Source organism: Macaca fascicularis, chromosome 8 (genome assembly GCF_037993035.2).
Source record: "Macaca fascicularis isolate 582-1 chromosome 8, T2T-MFA8v1.1".
Lineage (NCBI taxonomy): Eukaryota > Metazoa > Chordata > Mammalia > Primates > Cercopithecidae > Macaca > Macaca fascicularis.
In genome coordinates, this window is record NC_088382.1 from 77,200,767 (window position 1) to 77,218,248 (window position 17,482).

Below are 17,482 nucleotides of genomic sequence, written 5' to 3' on the forward strand. Positions count from 1 at the left end.
CCATCTCAGCAGAAGCCAGGAACATAACAGGACTATCCAGAAAGATGTATGGATCACCCTCTTGTTTAATGGCATGGTTTCTCTTAACGCATACAGAAGACCCACAAGGATTTTGAGAATGATATACCAGCAGACATATGGCCAGCCTAGAATGAAAGGGACAGAAACAATAAAAGGAAGGGAGGCTGACTTCTAGGATTCTACAGGCAGAAAATGGGTCAACAGAGCTGCAAACGTGCTAACCTTTAAGAAAAAGTACAACCACCGATAGTGTAGGGCTCAGGCCCAAAGAAGTAAGCCATGGCCCCAGAAGGCAGAATATTAAGCCACACAGCATTATTCTCAGGCTTTAAAACTCAACAGAATTGTCCCTGCTAAGTTTCAACCTTGCTTAGGACTGGTGATCCTTTGTTCCTTCCAATTTCTCCTTTTTGCAATGAGAATGTCTATCTTATGCTTGTCCCACTACTGTATTTTAAAAGTTACTTTACCTATTTTCTAGGTTCACAGGTCCACAGATGGAGATGAATTCTGCTCCAGAATAGATCATACTCAAGAGTGTCATCCATCCTTAATGTAGATGTCTGAGATGATCAGATTAGGGACTTCCGATGGTATTTATATGGGATTTTGGACATAGTATTGATGCTGTAATGAGTTTAGACTTTTGGGGACCTTAGAATGGGGTGACCATCTTTTGCCGATGGGATGGACATGAATTTTTAGGTGTCAGTGGGTAGACCACAGTAGGATGAATATTGGCCCCTAAAAGGTATGTCTAAGTTCTGACCCCTGATACCTGCAAATGTTACCTTACTTGGAAATAAGGTCTTTTCAGATGTAATTAAGGATCTTGAGATGAGATCATCCTGGATTTCAGGTAAACCCTAAATCCAATGACTAATGTCTTCATAAAACAAAAAGGAGAGGTAGAGATTTAATTCACACACAGTGAAGACGACTATGGATAGATGGTGGCAAAGATTGGAGTGATATGTGAACAAGCCAAATAATGCCAAAGGTTGTCAACAGCCACCAGAAGCTGGAAGAAGCTAGTAAGGATTTTCCTTTAGAGCCTTTGGAGGGAATGTGGCCCTGCTAACTCCTTGATTTAGGACCTGTGGTCTTTAGAACCATGAGACAGTAGGTTTCTATAGTTTTAAGCCACCAAGTTTGTGGTAATTTTTTATGGTAGACCTAGGAAACCAATACACTGGGTGAAGTGAATATTAGAATTCTTTGTACTGTTTTGTGTTACTTTTCTATAAGGTGAAATTATATAAAAATAAAAAGTTTAAATACTATCCAACAATATCTTCAGCTTTGCATGGAGATAGCTATGTAATATGGTATCTTTCTCTCGCAACCCTTAAAAAATCATTTTACTCGATGTCCTATATTTAAAAATAATTTAAAATACTCCCTTCATGGCACTTAACAGAGACACATATTAATTGTCTGTGAAACTGACCACAGAACTAACCTCACAATTCTGGACAGCAAATTTATACCATCTTCTTAAAAGAGACGAATGCATCGCAATGATATGAATGTTTGTGTTCCCTCCTAAATTCATAATGAAACTGAATCCCCAATGCAACAGTATCAAGAGGTAGAGATTTTAGGAGGGGAGTAGGCCATGAGAATTAGTGCCTTAAAAAAGGGCTGGAGGGAACTATCTAGGTCCCTTTCTGTCCCTCCTTCTACCATGTGAGAATGCAGCAACGAGGTGCCATCTTGGAAGCAGAGAGCAGCTCTCACCAGACACCTGATCGTACAATTCCCAACCTTCGTAATTGTGAAAAAATAAATTTCTATTTATAAGTAATCTAGTTTCAGATATTTTTTTAATAGTAGGAATGGATTGAGACACTTACATGTAAGACTCTGACCCATAATAAAATTACTCATCACAAATAACTAATTTCAATATACTTTACTGATTAAAACTTACCAATGGCTTTTCACTTACAGGAGATGGAGGTGGGGGGGCAGTTTCTCCAGAAGTGGGCCGCCAGGTCAAGAGCCTTTAAGATACCAAAACCACATCAATCACTAGAGGGCTGTGCCACATGCCACATCCAGCATATTTTGAAATGGGCCCAAGAAAGTAACAAGAACATACCAACTACACAGTCCATCTTTGACTACTGCTAAGAGCAATTTCCTAAAAAACATCTAGTAAAAAGTTTAAACATGTACTTTTAGAAAAAAATTAAGTGGCATTTAATATAATTAAAAGGGTAACATAGTAACCAGTTTTACATTAAAAAAACACTTTCTGATAAGTTTTAAAAATTTTAAACCTCCTTTCCCTAAGTATTAATATCAAATATTTTCCAAAGTAAGAGACTTCTCAAAAAAAAAAAATTCATAAAACTGGCCAGGTGTGGTGGCTCACGCCTGTAATCCCAGCACTCTGGGAGGCCGAGGTGGGTGGATCACCTGAAGTTGGGAGTTCGAGACCACCTGACCAACGTGGAGAAACCCCATCTCTACTAAAAATACAAAATTAGCCGGGCATGGTGGTGTATGCCTGTAATCCCAGCTACCTGGGGAGACTGAGGCAGGAGAATCGCTTGAACCCAAAGGCGGAGGTGTGGTAAGCTGAGATCACACCATTGCACCCCAGTCTGGGAAACAAGAATGAAACTCCATCTCAAAAAAAAAAAAAAAAACCCTGCCTCACTATAATTCCATTTCACACTCATCCCTTAGAGAAAAATGACAAGCTGTTATAAAATATGAAATATGTGTAAATACATTTTCCTTAGATTATTAAAAGATCAGTAACAGAAACAGGCTGAGATTTTTTTTTTCCCAATTCAAAACCACTGCTTGGTTTGATCTGAATAAATAAAATCTTATAAAAGTCAGCGGAATCACTTCACTATGTCCCAAATTTTGGATAACCAGACTAAAGGTTTTGGTTTACAAATAGTTTAATTCATGTATTTGTTATAGTTTATAGCAGTTTGGTTTGTAATAAATCTAAATCCATAAAAGAGTAAGACAAGCTTAAAAGGATTTCTGTTACGAGAAATCAGTAGTTACTATCAAACTTTTAATCACTAGTCACTCTCCAACTCATTCAATATACAAATATAAATGTAAAGTTGTATAAAATCTTCTTACGCATGTGGGATTGTGGTTTTGAAGATATCCAGTGTGCAGTTGCAAGTTTTATCCCAGATTTCTAGGGTAAATTTTTCACCATTCAGAATAACAACATTCTCTAAACAGTTTGTACCAGATCGTGCTAACTGCTCATTGTCTAGGAAAGAAAAGAGCAATTCATTTATATATTACCAGGGTCACATTTAACACTTTGTGTCACATATCTGGTACAGACCTACCTTGCTGCACACACCAGTAGAGCTGAGCAAAAATATCATCCAAAAGTACATCACTGAGTACTTCTAAATACTGAGTGAATACATCACAGATTGCATAAAGTGCATGATTGCAAGTTGTTGTCATCCATTCAGCTTTCTGGGGAAAAAAGTCATTAATGAACATCATGCCATTAATCAACTACTATGATTTAAAAAGATATACATATATATATACACATATATATATATAAATGTTTTCATATTTAAAATGTAAGGCTGTCAGTGTTCCTTTTAGACCACTGAATTCCCTCTAGAACGTTACATTCACCTTAACTTAAAATCTGGTATCTATTGCTCCTCATTATCCCATAACCATCTATGCATACAATAATTTAACTATTTTTGGCACTATTTGTTTTATTAAAAAAAACCATCACCGTATCATCTTGATATTAACATTATGATTTTTCAAAGTGCATGAATAGCAACAGCCAGCCTTGCTCTAGACCATGACAGAATATGAAAGGGAAATAAGGAGGTAAGAATTTGTCCAAATGGGGTTAGCATAGGTTTAAAATAAAAATGACTTTCCTGAAGTATGGGTTATCTGAAAACACCATAAAAAAAGGGCTATACAAAATAAGTGTAATTTATTTTTTCAAACCCATAAAAAATAATCACAGAAGTCTGCATTTAACACTGCTGTATGGAACAAAAGGGGAAAATATGAAGCTCTCTTGACACGTTTCCTAAAATGTATATTGTAACTGGTTCATAGTAAAATATGTCGAAATAAATAAAATTTACTTTGTATTCCTTACTTTTTACATAAAAAAGAAGTCACTATATAATACTAAAGAAAGTTATTGGCCAGGCGCGGTGGCTCAAGCCTGTAATCCCAGCACTTTGGGAGACCGAGACGGGCGAATCACGAGGTCAGGAGATGGAGACCATCCTGGCTAACACGGTGAAACCCCGTCTCTACTAAAAAATACAAAAAACTAGCCGAGCGAGGTGGCGGGCGTCTGTGGTCCCAGCTACTCGAGAGGCTGAGGCAGGAGAATGGCGTAAACCCGGGAGGCGGAGCTTGCAGTGAGCTGAGATCTGGCCACAGCACTCCAGCCTGGGCGACAGAGCAAAACTCCGTCTCAAAAAAAAAAAAAAAAGAAAGTTACTGACGTTTTATAGTTTTGACTGTCGAAACGAGGAAAAGAAATGGAAAAGTCAGAAAAACACTAAAAACAAAACAGAACAAAAAAATCAATTCATTAATTCAGTTCTATCCCCCACATAGCATTCTTTTTCTTTTTTGAGACGGAGTTTCGCTGGTCACCCAGGCTGCAGTGCAGTGGCACAATCTCAGCTCATGGCAACCTCCACCTCCCGGGTTCAAACGATTCTCCTGCCTCAGCCTCCCAAGTAGCTGGGACTACAGGCACCTGCCACCACACCTGGATAATTTTTGTATTTTTAGTAGAGATGGGGTTTCACCATGTTGGTGAGGCTGGTCTCAAACTCCTGACCTCAGACGATCCACACGCCTTGGCCTTCCAAAGTGCTGGGATTACAGGCGTGAGCCACTGTGCCCAGCCAGTGTTCTTATTTATAAAGACATAGTATTATATTCTCATGCCTTAAAGAAAAATTTTCTAGGAATTCTCTTCTGTACTTAATTTGAAACACTAAAATGTATTGATGATAATACTGAGGATCTTTTAACTTGACTAAGCTAAATGAAAATTGTGTATCCTCTTACCTCTGTCTGTTGTTCTGGCAATTTCATATTGTCAAAGATTCGGAAAACAATTCTAAATAAATCCTGCCACCAGTGTTTCTCATAAGTGTGGCCATATGTTTTCATTATTTCAAACATTACTGTTAAACCCCTAAAATGACAAAACACAATTAGAAAGCTATAATACAAAAAAGCATACTCCTCCTAAAATAGTTTTTATAGTTCACAAAGCTACTAAAACCAGAAAGCTTAAAACTAGTCTGAAATTAACACACGACACTGGGTTTTAAAAAAGTTAAGTTGTAAGAACAACAGGTTCCTTTAAGATATATCATTCAGGAAAAAAAAATCTCCAAAGGTCTTGGCCGTAAACTTTTTAATTTTACTTTTCCTTTACTCTTACCTCACCATTGCAGCATTTAAAAACTGTAAATGGAATTACAGATTGAAAACGATAATTGTTTGAGTGAATATTAATTTTGTGGTTCTACAGCCAAAAAAGAAAATACATATATAGCAGTCTAAGAACAAAACAAAAGTTAGATTTTGGAAAATCTTTTTCAAAGAACTATGGGGATTTTCACCCAATACTAGAAGCCTTATTCATGCAACATCCCCAAACAAAAGGATTTACAAAACAAATCCACTAAGGGGTCTTTCTGTGTTTCATTTCTTGCTATATCCCAGGCACACAGCAGTGCTCATTGCCTGGAAGGCAAACAATAAATATTTGCTAAATAAATTGCTTAGCATCACATTGAGTAGCTTTTGTGTAAGTGTTAAAACTGAAACTCAAAACTTTCTTCTTCATTCCTTCCTGTTTCTTGAAATAATACTTTTATGTAACCATTAGAAACTTTAATCTTTTCTCTATTTGTTGCTTTTTCTGGGAAAACACAGGCATCCTCCAATTTAGAAATGGCTTATGTTTCCAAAAGTTTGAGAGTAAAACAGAACAAAATTTTCTTTGAAAGGCTCTCATAAGGACTGGAATAGGGCTGAACTCATTTGCTGTTATGCTATCCCCAAACCTAGTAGATGGCTCATACATAGTAGGTTCTCAACAAGTTTTTGTTAAATGAATGTGTAAAATAACATTACAATACTTCAGACCTACAGTAAATTCACACTGGTCTATTGGATCCCTAAGATATCTAATATGTAATACTAGCAATGGTAAAGAAACCATAGTAAAGAAACTCCTGGGAAAGAAACTCTTCCACAGAGGACGCCTGTCAGAGTTCCATCACTGATGCTAAACCCACAGTTCCCTCCTTGCGATGGAACAAGGCTCCCTCATCCTCCATCTGCTGAGCTCTGTATCGATGCCCTCCCACTCCAAGTAACAGGATGCTGCCTCTCATGGCTGGGAGTAAGTGGATATGGGCAATCCTGTTTTTTCCAGGGCCCAAAGTAAACACAGAGATCAATTGTTTCCAAGGATTTTTAATGTGGAAAATGTCTTTTTTTTTTTTTTTTTTTTTAAAGCAATACTTAAATAGTTGGTGTAGGGAAAAATAATACAGTCATGTGCCACATAAGGACATTTCAGTCAACAATGAACTGCACATAAGCCAGTGGTCCCCTAAGATTATAATAGAGCTGTAAAGTTCCAATTGTCTTGTGACATTGTAGTTGTAGCTTTCATTGATCGTAGGGCAACACTTTACTCACAAGTTTATGGTGATATTGGTGTAAACAAACCTACTGCACTGCCAGTCATATAATGATAAACAATTTTGTTAATGATTAATTTACTGCACCTCTCATCATTATTTGCAAGTGTACTCCTTGTACTTACACATTTTTAAAAAGTTAATTGGAAAACAGCCTCAGGCAGGTACTTCAGTAGGTATTCTGGAAGAAGTCATTGTTATCATAGGAGATGACGGCTCCTTATGTGTTACTTCCCCTGAAGTAACACATCTTCCAGTGGGGTAAGACGTGGGGATGAAAGACAGTGACACTGATGATCCTGACTCTGTATAGGCCTAGGTTAATGTGTGCGTCTATGTCTTAGTTTTTAACAAAAAAGTCTAAAAAGTAAAAAATAAAAATAGAAATAGAAAAAAGCTTATAGAATAAAGATATAAAGAAAATATTTTTGTACAGCTGTACAATGTGTTTTAAGCTAAATGTTAATATAAGAGTCATGTTTTTTAAAATTTTAAAAATTATAAAGCAAAAAACTTACAGTAAGCTATGGTTAGTTTTTTACTGGAGAAAAACATCTTTTCATAAATTTAGAGTAGCCTAAGTTTACAGTGTTTATAAAGTCTACAGTAGTGCATAGTAATGTCCTAGGCCTCCTTTGCGTTCACTCCCCACTCACTCACTGACTCACCCAGAACAATTTCCAGTCCAGTGAGTTCCATTCATGGTAAGTGCCCTATACAGGTTTTATCTTTTATATCATGTTTTTACTGTACCATTTCTATGTATATATATACACATAGAATTTTTTTTATCTGAGACAGAGTCTCTTACTGTCACCCTGGCTGGAGTGCAGTGGTGCCATCTTGGCTCACTGCAACCTCCGCCTCTCGGGTTCAAGCAACTCTCATGCCTTACCTTCCCGAGTAGCTGGGATTACAGGCGTGTGCCACCACACCCAGCTAATTTTTGTATTTGTATTTTTTAATTTTTATTTTTGAGACAGAGTCTCACTCTGTTGCCTGGGCTGGAGTGAAGTGGCACTCTCAGCTCACTGCAACCTCTGCCTCCCAGGTTCAAGCGATTCTCCTGCCTCAGCCTCCTGAGTAGCTGCGATTACAGGTGCGCACCACCACACTCAGCTAATTTTTGTATTTTTAGTAGAGAAGGGGTTTCACCATGTCGTCCAGGCTGGTCTCGAACTCCTGACCTCAGATGATCCGCCCACCTGGGCCTCCCAAAATGCTGGGATTATAGGCATGAGCCACCATGCCTGGCCAAATTTTTATGTTTTTAGTAGAGGTGGGGTTTCACCATGTTGGCCAGGCTGGTCTCGAACTCCTGACATCAGGTGATCTGCCCACCTTGGCCTCCCAAAATGCTGGGATTACAGGCGTGAGCCACTGCACCCAGCCTGTTTAGATATGTTTAGATACACAAACGCCACTGTATTAACAGCTGCCTACAGTACAGTAACATGCTGTGCAAGTTGTACCCATGGAGCAACAGGCTATGCCATCTAGATTTGTGTAAGTACATGCTATGATGTTCACACAATGTTGAAATTGCCTAGTAATGCATTGTACAGAACATATCCCTGTCATTAAATGATGCCTGACTACATCTGGGACTTTAATTTTCGGTATTTATCCCCAAATCTGGAGAATTTTGGAAGAATCAAATAAGAATGCACACGAGAAGTTCTTTCCACACAGTGTTATACCAATTATAGTGCTGCACTATTTGTTGTTGTTAAAGACAGAGAGTCTCAACTTGTTGCCTAGGCTGGAGTACAGTGGTGTGATCAGGGCTCACCACAGCCCCAACTTCCTGTGCTTAGGGAATCCTGCCTCAGCCTCATGAGCAGCAGGAACTAGAGGGATGCCTACTATGCCTAGTTAACTTTTTGTTCAAAGAGATGGGGTCTCACTATGTTGCCTAGGTTGGTTTCAAACAGTCCTCCCACCTTGACCTCCCAAAGTGCTGGGATTACAGATGTGAGCCACAGCATCCGGCCCACATTTTAAAATGGAAGCTAAATAGCAGGCCATACATATCCTGGGATGAGGTAGGAAAATCAAAGGCCATCACTGAACAAAGTTTACTGATCTTTTCCCTCTCCTTTACTAACTAGAACACACACAACATCTTTAACAACTAGTATCTACCCATAATCTGAACATGGAATATGGTGAGAAATAAGGTATCACAGTGCCAAGCAACAGAAGGGTAAGAAAGCAGGTGGATCCTCCATCAAACAGACTTCTACAAATAAATAAAGGGTGAGGGGAGAGGGTGCTGAGTTTTCATGACCTGCTAGTCATGATATGTTAGCCGCTCCACTGAGGCAGCTGGACAACTGAAATGGGGCTATCTTGAATTTCAACAATTTCCTAACGGGCCCACTGATAAACAATCCACTGTGTCTAAATATAAAATAAACTCTTTTTCTATAGTGCTCTCATAATTAAAATTCCTAAGGGTTAAGTCCTATTTTGGATTATCTATTTCATAAGAATTTCTGTTGTAACAAATAATACTATAAAAATGAAAAATTTCTTGAGATGTAAGTCAAATTTAACCTTGGTGGGGCATGGGTGTGGTTCTGGCATAAGGTGAAAAAGAAGAGATTCATTCTGTGCTACCTTTAGAAATTCAAAAAATTCAATAAAGTTACACATCCAAATAACAGAAGATTCTTCCAAATGAGAAGGGAAGATTCCTAAAAGATTTTGTTTACCATAAAATTGAACTCACGGTGCGTTTAGAGGTTGACAGATATTAGGACACACAAGCTGGCCATTTCAATGTGGCAAAGTACAGGGTAAAAAACTACTATGGGGCCGGGCGTGGTGGCTCAAGCCTGTAATCCCAGCACTTTGGGAGGCCGAGACGGGCGGATCGCGAGGTCAGGAGATCAAGACCATCCTGGCTAACACGGTGAAACCCCGTCTCTACTGAAAAATACGAAAAACTAGCCAGGCGAGGTGGCGGGCGCCTGTAGTCCCAGCTACTCGGGAGGCTGAGGCAGGAGAATGGCGTGAACCCGGGAGGCGGAGCTTGCAGTGAGCTGAGATCCAGTCACTGCACTCCAGCCTGGGCAGCAGAGCGAGACTCCGTCTCAAAAAAAAAACAAAAAAAAAAAACTACTATGGGAGTCCTGTGAGCTGTGACCTAAGAACAGTGTGTTAAGCACTTGGCCAGTCACATAATACCCGGAATAGTTCCTTTACAGATTGACTATATGTTCATAATGATCTTTTATTGGCAATATACTTTTGAAAGAGTTCTATTTGAATAGTTCTATATTATTCCAAACTATGTTACTGATCAGGTTACAAAAAGAAATGGTTCTTCACCTAAAACTCACCAAGGATGTGCATTTAAAAATTCTTCTATCGTTCATCAGGAAATAAAATAAATTTTGCCACTAACTTCAATTTATTATTGGAAACAAATATATGAAAAGACAGAACGTTTAAAGGATCAAATTAACTTAGAAGCTAAAATCAAAAGGAGGCTATAATCAAATATTTTAAAAACAACGTAGTATTTCCATTTTTATTTTGCTTTAGTTAACATTTTAAAATAATATGAACATATTTTAAAATATACCTATCTACTAATTAATATATTTGACAAAACACTTGATTTTATGGTCTTTAACTGTGAGACTGTGTTTATAAAGAAGAGTTATGTGATTAAAGTCAAAATAAATTCAAAATTTTAATTACAAATATAGATTGTTACCTGGTTCTTACATCTAATTTGCATCTATTGATGATACAGGATAACTCAAAGAGAATTGGGAACCATCCTCTCACCCACACCCTGTCTTCAGGTGCCACGTTCATATCATCGCTTGTGTATTCCTTGAAAGCCTTCAAGAAAAAAGGTAGGGTTATTAAAGGCAAAACATAACACCTATACATTTAATATATTAACTTCTCAAAAAATAATTTAAATGCTTCACAAATAACCAGTGAGCAATTTAACACACAATAATTTATAAAAAATGGGTACTATAACTGCCGACAATTTTAGTATACGTGCCACTGAAGCAGGCAAAATATAACTGCCTATAAAGAGCTCTGGACTAGCATCCAAAAGTTAGCTTCACTTTCAACTGTCACCAGTTTTCTGCATCATTACCCAGGTTAATTCAGGTTTCCATTTTTATCACTTAAATGGTTATGATACCACACAGCCACATTAACCACACTGGGGAAGTATAAAGGTAAAATGAGTTGACATATCTGAAACGTACCAAGCACCTGATCGGTCCATGTTAGTATGGAATAAAATCTTATTACCAAATCTACGATACATCACTTTCTCTTATGATAGTTACAAAGACAGATTTAAATATGCAAGTTAAATATGGCAGCTAGATTTTCAATTCCACCTTTTACTTCAGAGCTTAAGCCTATTCTCATCCATAGTCAGTCAGCTTCAGTATTACACAGCACAGACAGACAAGATGCACTGTAGGGAATGGTTACAAACACAGGCTGGGGCTCAAACCCTAGCTCTACTTTACTAGCCCTGAAACTATGGGCACATTTTGAAACTTCTCTGTGCCTCCCTCAGTTTCTTTATCCGTATGGGGCTATAACACTATCTATCCCATAAAGTCATTAGAAGATTAAACAAGTTAATACAATTTAATGAAAACCACTCAGAAAAATACCCAACACTTTCAATAATGGTTAGTTATAATCACTAACCATCCTAACTCGGAATCAGGCTGCTCAGATTATTTTTCGAATTACTGAAAAATAAATGCTTCATATACCCTCAATTCCCAAACAAACTTAAGATTTCAAATTGGAAAGAATACTCTGCAAAATTTTGTTTACTAAATGACGCTATACCTGAGGTCTATCAGACACATATTTTGCACAATGGCGAATAAGTCGAATTGCTTCCATACTTGTGTCTGGGAAAGCTGCATTGCACGCAAATTCAGACAAACACTTCACGGCATCCTGGAAAGAATCAATGGTCGCTGGAAAGTGTTTTTCAAATACAAGGGCTAAAATAGAGAAAAATACATATTACCATAATTTTTCAATTATTCTTAGCTGTACCAAAAATACACCAACATCTAGATGTAATGCACTTCCTTAAAGGTTATTAAAGGCTGACATCCAACAGATATGAAGTTCAAGACTATCTTTCCCACTTAACATGACTGCCCTGAGTGGTGAGAATAGTAAAACTTGTCTGTTTTGTTTACATTATAAACATAGCACCTAATACAGTGACTGGTACACAGTACGTACCGATTCAACTTTGGCTGAATGAATATACAAAATTACTTAACCTCTCTGTATCTCGGTTTCTTGATATAAAATGGAAATAATCATAATATACACAGGATAGCTGTAAGCACTACACAAAATAATGTAAGTGAAGTGCTTAGCATAACACTTAAGCAAGCATGCAATAAATGACAGCTATGATGATGCCATGACTCTTGATGTTGATGGTCATCACTGTCATCTTCTATATAGGCTTAACTTATAATCTTAGTATTTCAGTCAGTCCCCCTTGAACTTAATGGGACTCCTCCTTGAAGAAGGCTGTGCAATGTACTTACTGGTCAAAAATAAAGGCTTTGCTTTAATACTCTGTGGGTCTCAAGACCATCTCCATCACTAGTTCTGTGACCTTAGATAAACTGCTTAACCTTTCTGGGGCTGAGTTTCCTAATCCATTTTGAAAAAAGGGATGGATAATAAAGATGCTTAACTGTGAAGATCAAAGAAATTACGTGAAAAGTGCATACAGTATTTGCCGTATGGTAAATACTCAATAAATGTTAACTATAATAGTAATTTAATTATTTTTATTTACTCTGGGGTTCTGTAGACAAAACTTGGTAAACTTAAAGGCCATAATCTTGTTACTTGACTCATCTTCCTAACACATTAAGGTTGCTTTTTTTTCCCTTTTACTTGAACACAGCTAAGACAATACTCACTGACAATGTGCCCAGTTGTTTGGAATGCAAGTTCCACTATGCTTTCATCTTGATCAGATGCAGCTAGATGAAATACAGAGAATATGTTCTTCCATCCAGATCGAATGTTAGCAGCTTGAGAATTAACCATCTGTGCTATACACCGTACAACCATATCTCGAATTGTTGGAGACCTAAAAACATTAATATAATTGCTTAGATATGCAAACAGATAAAACTCATCAGTTTTTCCCCCTTTCTTCTGTTTTTCTCCCTGCTGTGGAAAACAACAAGATTTTCCTACTATTAGGCAATTCAACAAATATAGTACCTGTTCCGTTTCATTATATGTTCAAAAGGTCTTAAGAAATCCTTCTGGAATCTGAAATTAGCAAGCTCCCCTTTCTCTAAGAACTTCATTGACAACTGCCTCAAGGAGTCTACTGCAAAAATAGCTACATCTTCATTAGGATTGCACCCAACCTGTAATGGTGACAGAAATAAAATATGCTAATTAATATCAGCAGTAAAAATCTGCAATTCTTTATTTTTTGTCTTAGAAAAAGCATAGAATAGCATAGATAGGTAAATCCTAAGATTTTCCACAAAGGCATTAAATATGCTAAAAATATTTCTCAACAAGAAAAACAGACATTTTACATCAAATTCTTAAAGCCCAGAGTAATAATTTCTAAAAAGAAAAACACCATTCACAGGGTTTTCTAATTTAATATTAAAAAGTAATAAATAACTGCTTGGAAGGGAAAAGGGCTCAATTTGATTACAAAGACATTCTAAACAAAAAACATACTACAAATGTAAACAAATACCACACTTATTCAAATACCTTATTAAAATGATCTCCAATAACTTCCCAAATTCGAGACCACTGCAATCTTATTCTTCCCATGTTGTAATATGATATTTCTACTATTTTTTGTAGACTAAACATTCTTGGGTGTGTCGTGGAAAGTAATTCATCCATAGACACAGCACAGAGCCAACGGACAAAATCCACTGTAACATAAATATATTTATATTTTTTTAGCTCAACATTAAAGTTATTTTAGCCCAAAGTCAGTTCCGAAGTAGAATAAATGCCCATACTTACCAATAGCATTTCCATCTAGCCTTGTAGATCCTGTGAATATTCTAGGGAAAATAAAACACAATTTTAAAAATGTATAAATTACTGTTCTTATTCCAATTGAAAAGTACGTGGCATGGGGTACTAGCTATTTTTATGTTTTAAGGGAACAAAAAATTGGGTACTCAAATGAGTATTTTTCATCATTTAGTTTAGTAACAAGTGTAGTCTGGATGCTTCTCCCTCCCTTCCACCTCTACTCCATATGAACCAGTTTGCATTCAATATTATTATTAGAGTGAGTATATACTGCCGTAATTTTATTAGATTTACAAACTCCAGATAGATATGAGATTCTAAGAATAAGAAAAATATTAATTTGTAAAACTAACAAATAATTGGCATACTACAGATTCTTTCCTGATTGTCGACTAGCATTGAAGTTCTTAAAATGAAAAACTTGACTCATTTTTACCAGTGAAGTATATTTGATTAGAAAGTTCATTTACACTAAAAGTGATTTAATATAACCTTGTAAATAGTCTCAGTTTACCTAAGAATTGGCCAAACCACTTTCCTTAGGGCATTCAAATATTTCAAGTTAAGCTAACATTGCCTAGCTTTGCCCATTCTTCTTTGCTGAGCTCTTTTTTTGTTTCAAAGTTTCATAAACGATTTCAGCATAAACACATTAGTCCTCCTTTTTTAAAATCTGCATTTTTAACCCATATTCTGGGTTTGTAACCAAGAGTCTGAAGTCACTTTCAAGAAGGATGACATTCCCAACTTAGAATGCAAGAAATATGATTTGCATGATAAAAAGGAAAATTTTAAAGACAGGAGCAGGTCACAGTAGTCACAGTAATAACAGTAATAGCTACCAATCACAAGGTGGGTTCTTTTCTAGTGTAGTATCAATATTCACGCATTTGATCCTTACAAAGCATGTACTATTAAACCCCCAATTTTATAAACACAGAAACCGAGGGATAAAGATATTTAATAACTTAAGTGCTAAAGCCAAGATTCAAACCAGGACAGGGTGATTACAGAGTCTATGCTATTAACCACTTTTCTATACTGCCTCACACTTACCTGAGCAAAACATATATTCAACCCTTTAAATATATTCTCCTTTTTTCCTACTATCACAATCTACATGTTCTGAGTATATCATGATTTTTTAACCCTAGTATCCTTGCATGTCTGTCTATGTGTCCTGGCAATGAGTAAAAAACAATACAGGAAAAACAGTTAGAAACTGGTAGCACAATGACTCAGAATGTGAGTTCCTGCTAAAGAAATGTCTTAAGATTTTCTATATTGTTCTTGTCAGCAGAATGAAGCAATAATTCCAAAATCTGGCAGAAAACACAATCTGGGGGAAAAATCAAAAGTAATATGGCCCCACTTAATCCAGGGATTAGACTGGACCCAGAAATTAAAGATATACAACGTCTACAGAGCTCTCACATAAACAAAAATGAAAACTGCCAGACTATGTGAATTTGGTCAGCTGATTTCTCAAACTACAGGTATTCTCATGGAAGGCAATGGTTGTAAACAAGCCACCCACTAATAGAGTGAAAAGTAAATAGTATAGGAGAAGAAAAGGCACATAAACAAAAACAAAGAAAAAAAGAGTTTTTAACTGAGAAGAAAGCAAATGGCAAACAGTACAGAGGTAAAGAAAGAACAAAAGCAGAGATGAAACCACACAGAAGGGAAGCAATAGATTCTGAAGGTGTTGAAATAACGGAGAACAAAGGCAACAGGAGAGAGAACTATCATCAGTAATAAGACAGGTTCTGTGGACTGGTGTGATGGTGGAAGGTCAGGGGAGCATCCATTCTGAGAAAGGGCATCCCAATTCCTACTCACTTCCATAGCCTCTGAGGGGGTCACTCTATTTCTAGTAATGCTCCACTAAAGATAAGCCATATGGTAGAACACAGCAGTCTGTGGGGGCATTTAAAGTCAAGCCTTAATATTAAGGCAAGAGAACAGAGCTGTGTTTCATAAAATCAGCCTATGAAATGGTTTCTACATTTTCCATAGAAAAAGCAAAGGACAGAAGCACAAGAACCTTGTTTACGAATATTAAAAATAATGTGCTTTTTAAAAAGCATTAGAAAAAAAACATTGGTAAGATTACTGCTTCATCACATTATAATACAGATAGAAAAACAAAAAAAGGTTGGCAAAACTTTTGCAGATTCTGCATCAAATCAAGTTTTAAACTGTATGCAATACACAAGCAGCCTATATTATCTTACCTGTAAAAGGTTTTTTCACAGAGAATATATTAGAGGTAACATTTATTTCTTAGGCCTAAATGAAAAGTATTTACGAGCAAAGGAAGTTGGGATGAGTTGTACATATTTTCTGATAGGTGAAATATTCCAAAGTGTGAGGTAAGCCAGTTTATAGCTAGATCTGGTATGTATAAAAAACCATAAAGAGAAAAACTACGATGCTAAATAACTGTTTTTTACCTATTAAAAATAAACTATTCATGGACAAAGTCTATCTCCTGCATAGTTTAGTAATATTCATTATGAAATTGGTCTAATTTAACAATGCATAAAAAATTCTATCCCAGCAAATGCTAGAAGATCAGTTATTCCCAGATTGAAGTGCCCAAAATTCTTCTCCTATATCCTAATAATACAAGATTCCTAATACAAAAGTAAATAATTAGAAAATTTTATCACCTTAAAGTCTGTAATAAAATCTTATTTTTTTCTGTTGGTTAATAAACCAGAAGCTATAAAGAATTAAACATACAAAAATTATTTTTGTTTTTCTTTAGTTCCTGTACTTATAACAACAGGTTATGCAGAAAAATAGGCCTAAGGATAGGAAAATACTGTTTGCTGGATAAGTACAGAACTCTCCAGACTGATGCCTGACACTATTTTCACTACTGTCTTCACTACCAGTATTATCTCACTAAGTTGGGTAATGGACCAAAGTTTGAACATAACGATATGAAAATAAACTCAGATATTCAAAAAACATTTAATGGGAAAGTGAAATATACCACTTAAGAATAATATAACATTATAAGAGATCAAATATATAACTTTTGGTGTTTTCACTATAAGCAAAAACTTGCAATACTGAGGTTTTGTATAAAATTTGACATTGGATTTATGTTTGTAGAAGTATCTGGCAATGACAAGATTGTGATGACAAAGTACAAACAAAATGTATGCTAAGTCTCCTCTGAAATAGCATAAATTCTTAAAACAGAGAGGCATGTAATTTCAAATGAGTAATATGTCCCTCTGTAACAAACAGTGGATAGGAAGATAAATTAGAACTAGATGTGGTCACATAAAGTACATTATAAAAGCAGAAATAGTAGGTAAAATGTTGAATCATGCCTGAATAGATTCTCAAAATGACAGTGAAGATGATTTTTCTTGAAGGCAAGAAAATCATTGACAAGAAAGCTAGCCAGGTAGCAGAAAGGCTGTTACATAGCTCTGCAGCAGTACATGTAGGCTGAAAGGTTAAGCATGCATGCTTATTACAAGCCTAGTTGTGGGAATGAGCAAGTTATTTAATCTTTTTCTGTCTCAGTTTCCTCATTTGTAAACTGAGGACAAGAATACGCATCTCATCAGGCTACTGAAAGGATTAAATGTAAAGCGTTTTGCAAGTGCCTCATCTGTGGCAAGCCTTCATGTTTGTTATATAGT

The 17,482-nt window shown here is 36.4% G+C and overlaps 1 protein-coding gene across 7 annotated transcripts in view; it reads right to left on the reverse strand.

Annotated features, from left to right (window-relative positions):
• ARFGEF1 (ARF guanine nucleotide exchange factor 1) overlaps nucleotides 1-17,482 on the reverse strand; it is a 145,445-nt gene that overhangs the window by 17,514 nt on the left and 110,449 nt on the right. For 6 of the 7 annotated variants that reach the window (XM_065519315.2, XM_005563485.5, XM_005563484.4 and 3 more), the window contains 10 exons: nucleotides 13,800-13,840; nucleotides 13,536-13,705; nucleotides 13,020-13,171; nucleotides 12,710-12,882; nucleotides 11,598-11,758; nucleotides 10,474-10,604; nucleotides 5,092-5,221; nucleotides 3,357-3,492; nucleotides 3,136-3,274; nucleotides 1,955-2,027 (listed from right to left, as the gene is read on the reverse strand). In XM_065519315.2, coding sequence (XP_065375387.1) covers nucleotides 1,955-2,027; nucleotides 3,136-3,274; nucleotides 3,357-3,492; nucleotides 5,092-5,221; nucleotides 10,474-10,604; nucleotides 11,598-11,758; nucleotides 12,710-12,882; nucleotides 13,020-13,171; nucleotides 13,536-13,705; nucleotides 13,800-13,840 — 1,306 coding nt within the window. The remainder of the gene's footprint in view (nucleotides 1-1,954; nucleotides 2,028-3,135; nucleotides 3,275-3,356; nucleotides 3,493-5,091; nucleotides 5,222-10,473; nucleotides 10,605-11,597; nucleotides 11,759-12,709; nucleotides 12,883-13,019; nucleotides 13,172-13,535; nucleotides 13,706-13,799; nucleotides 13,841-17,482) is intronic. The other variant, XM_065519316.2, reaches the window with a different exon arrangement.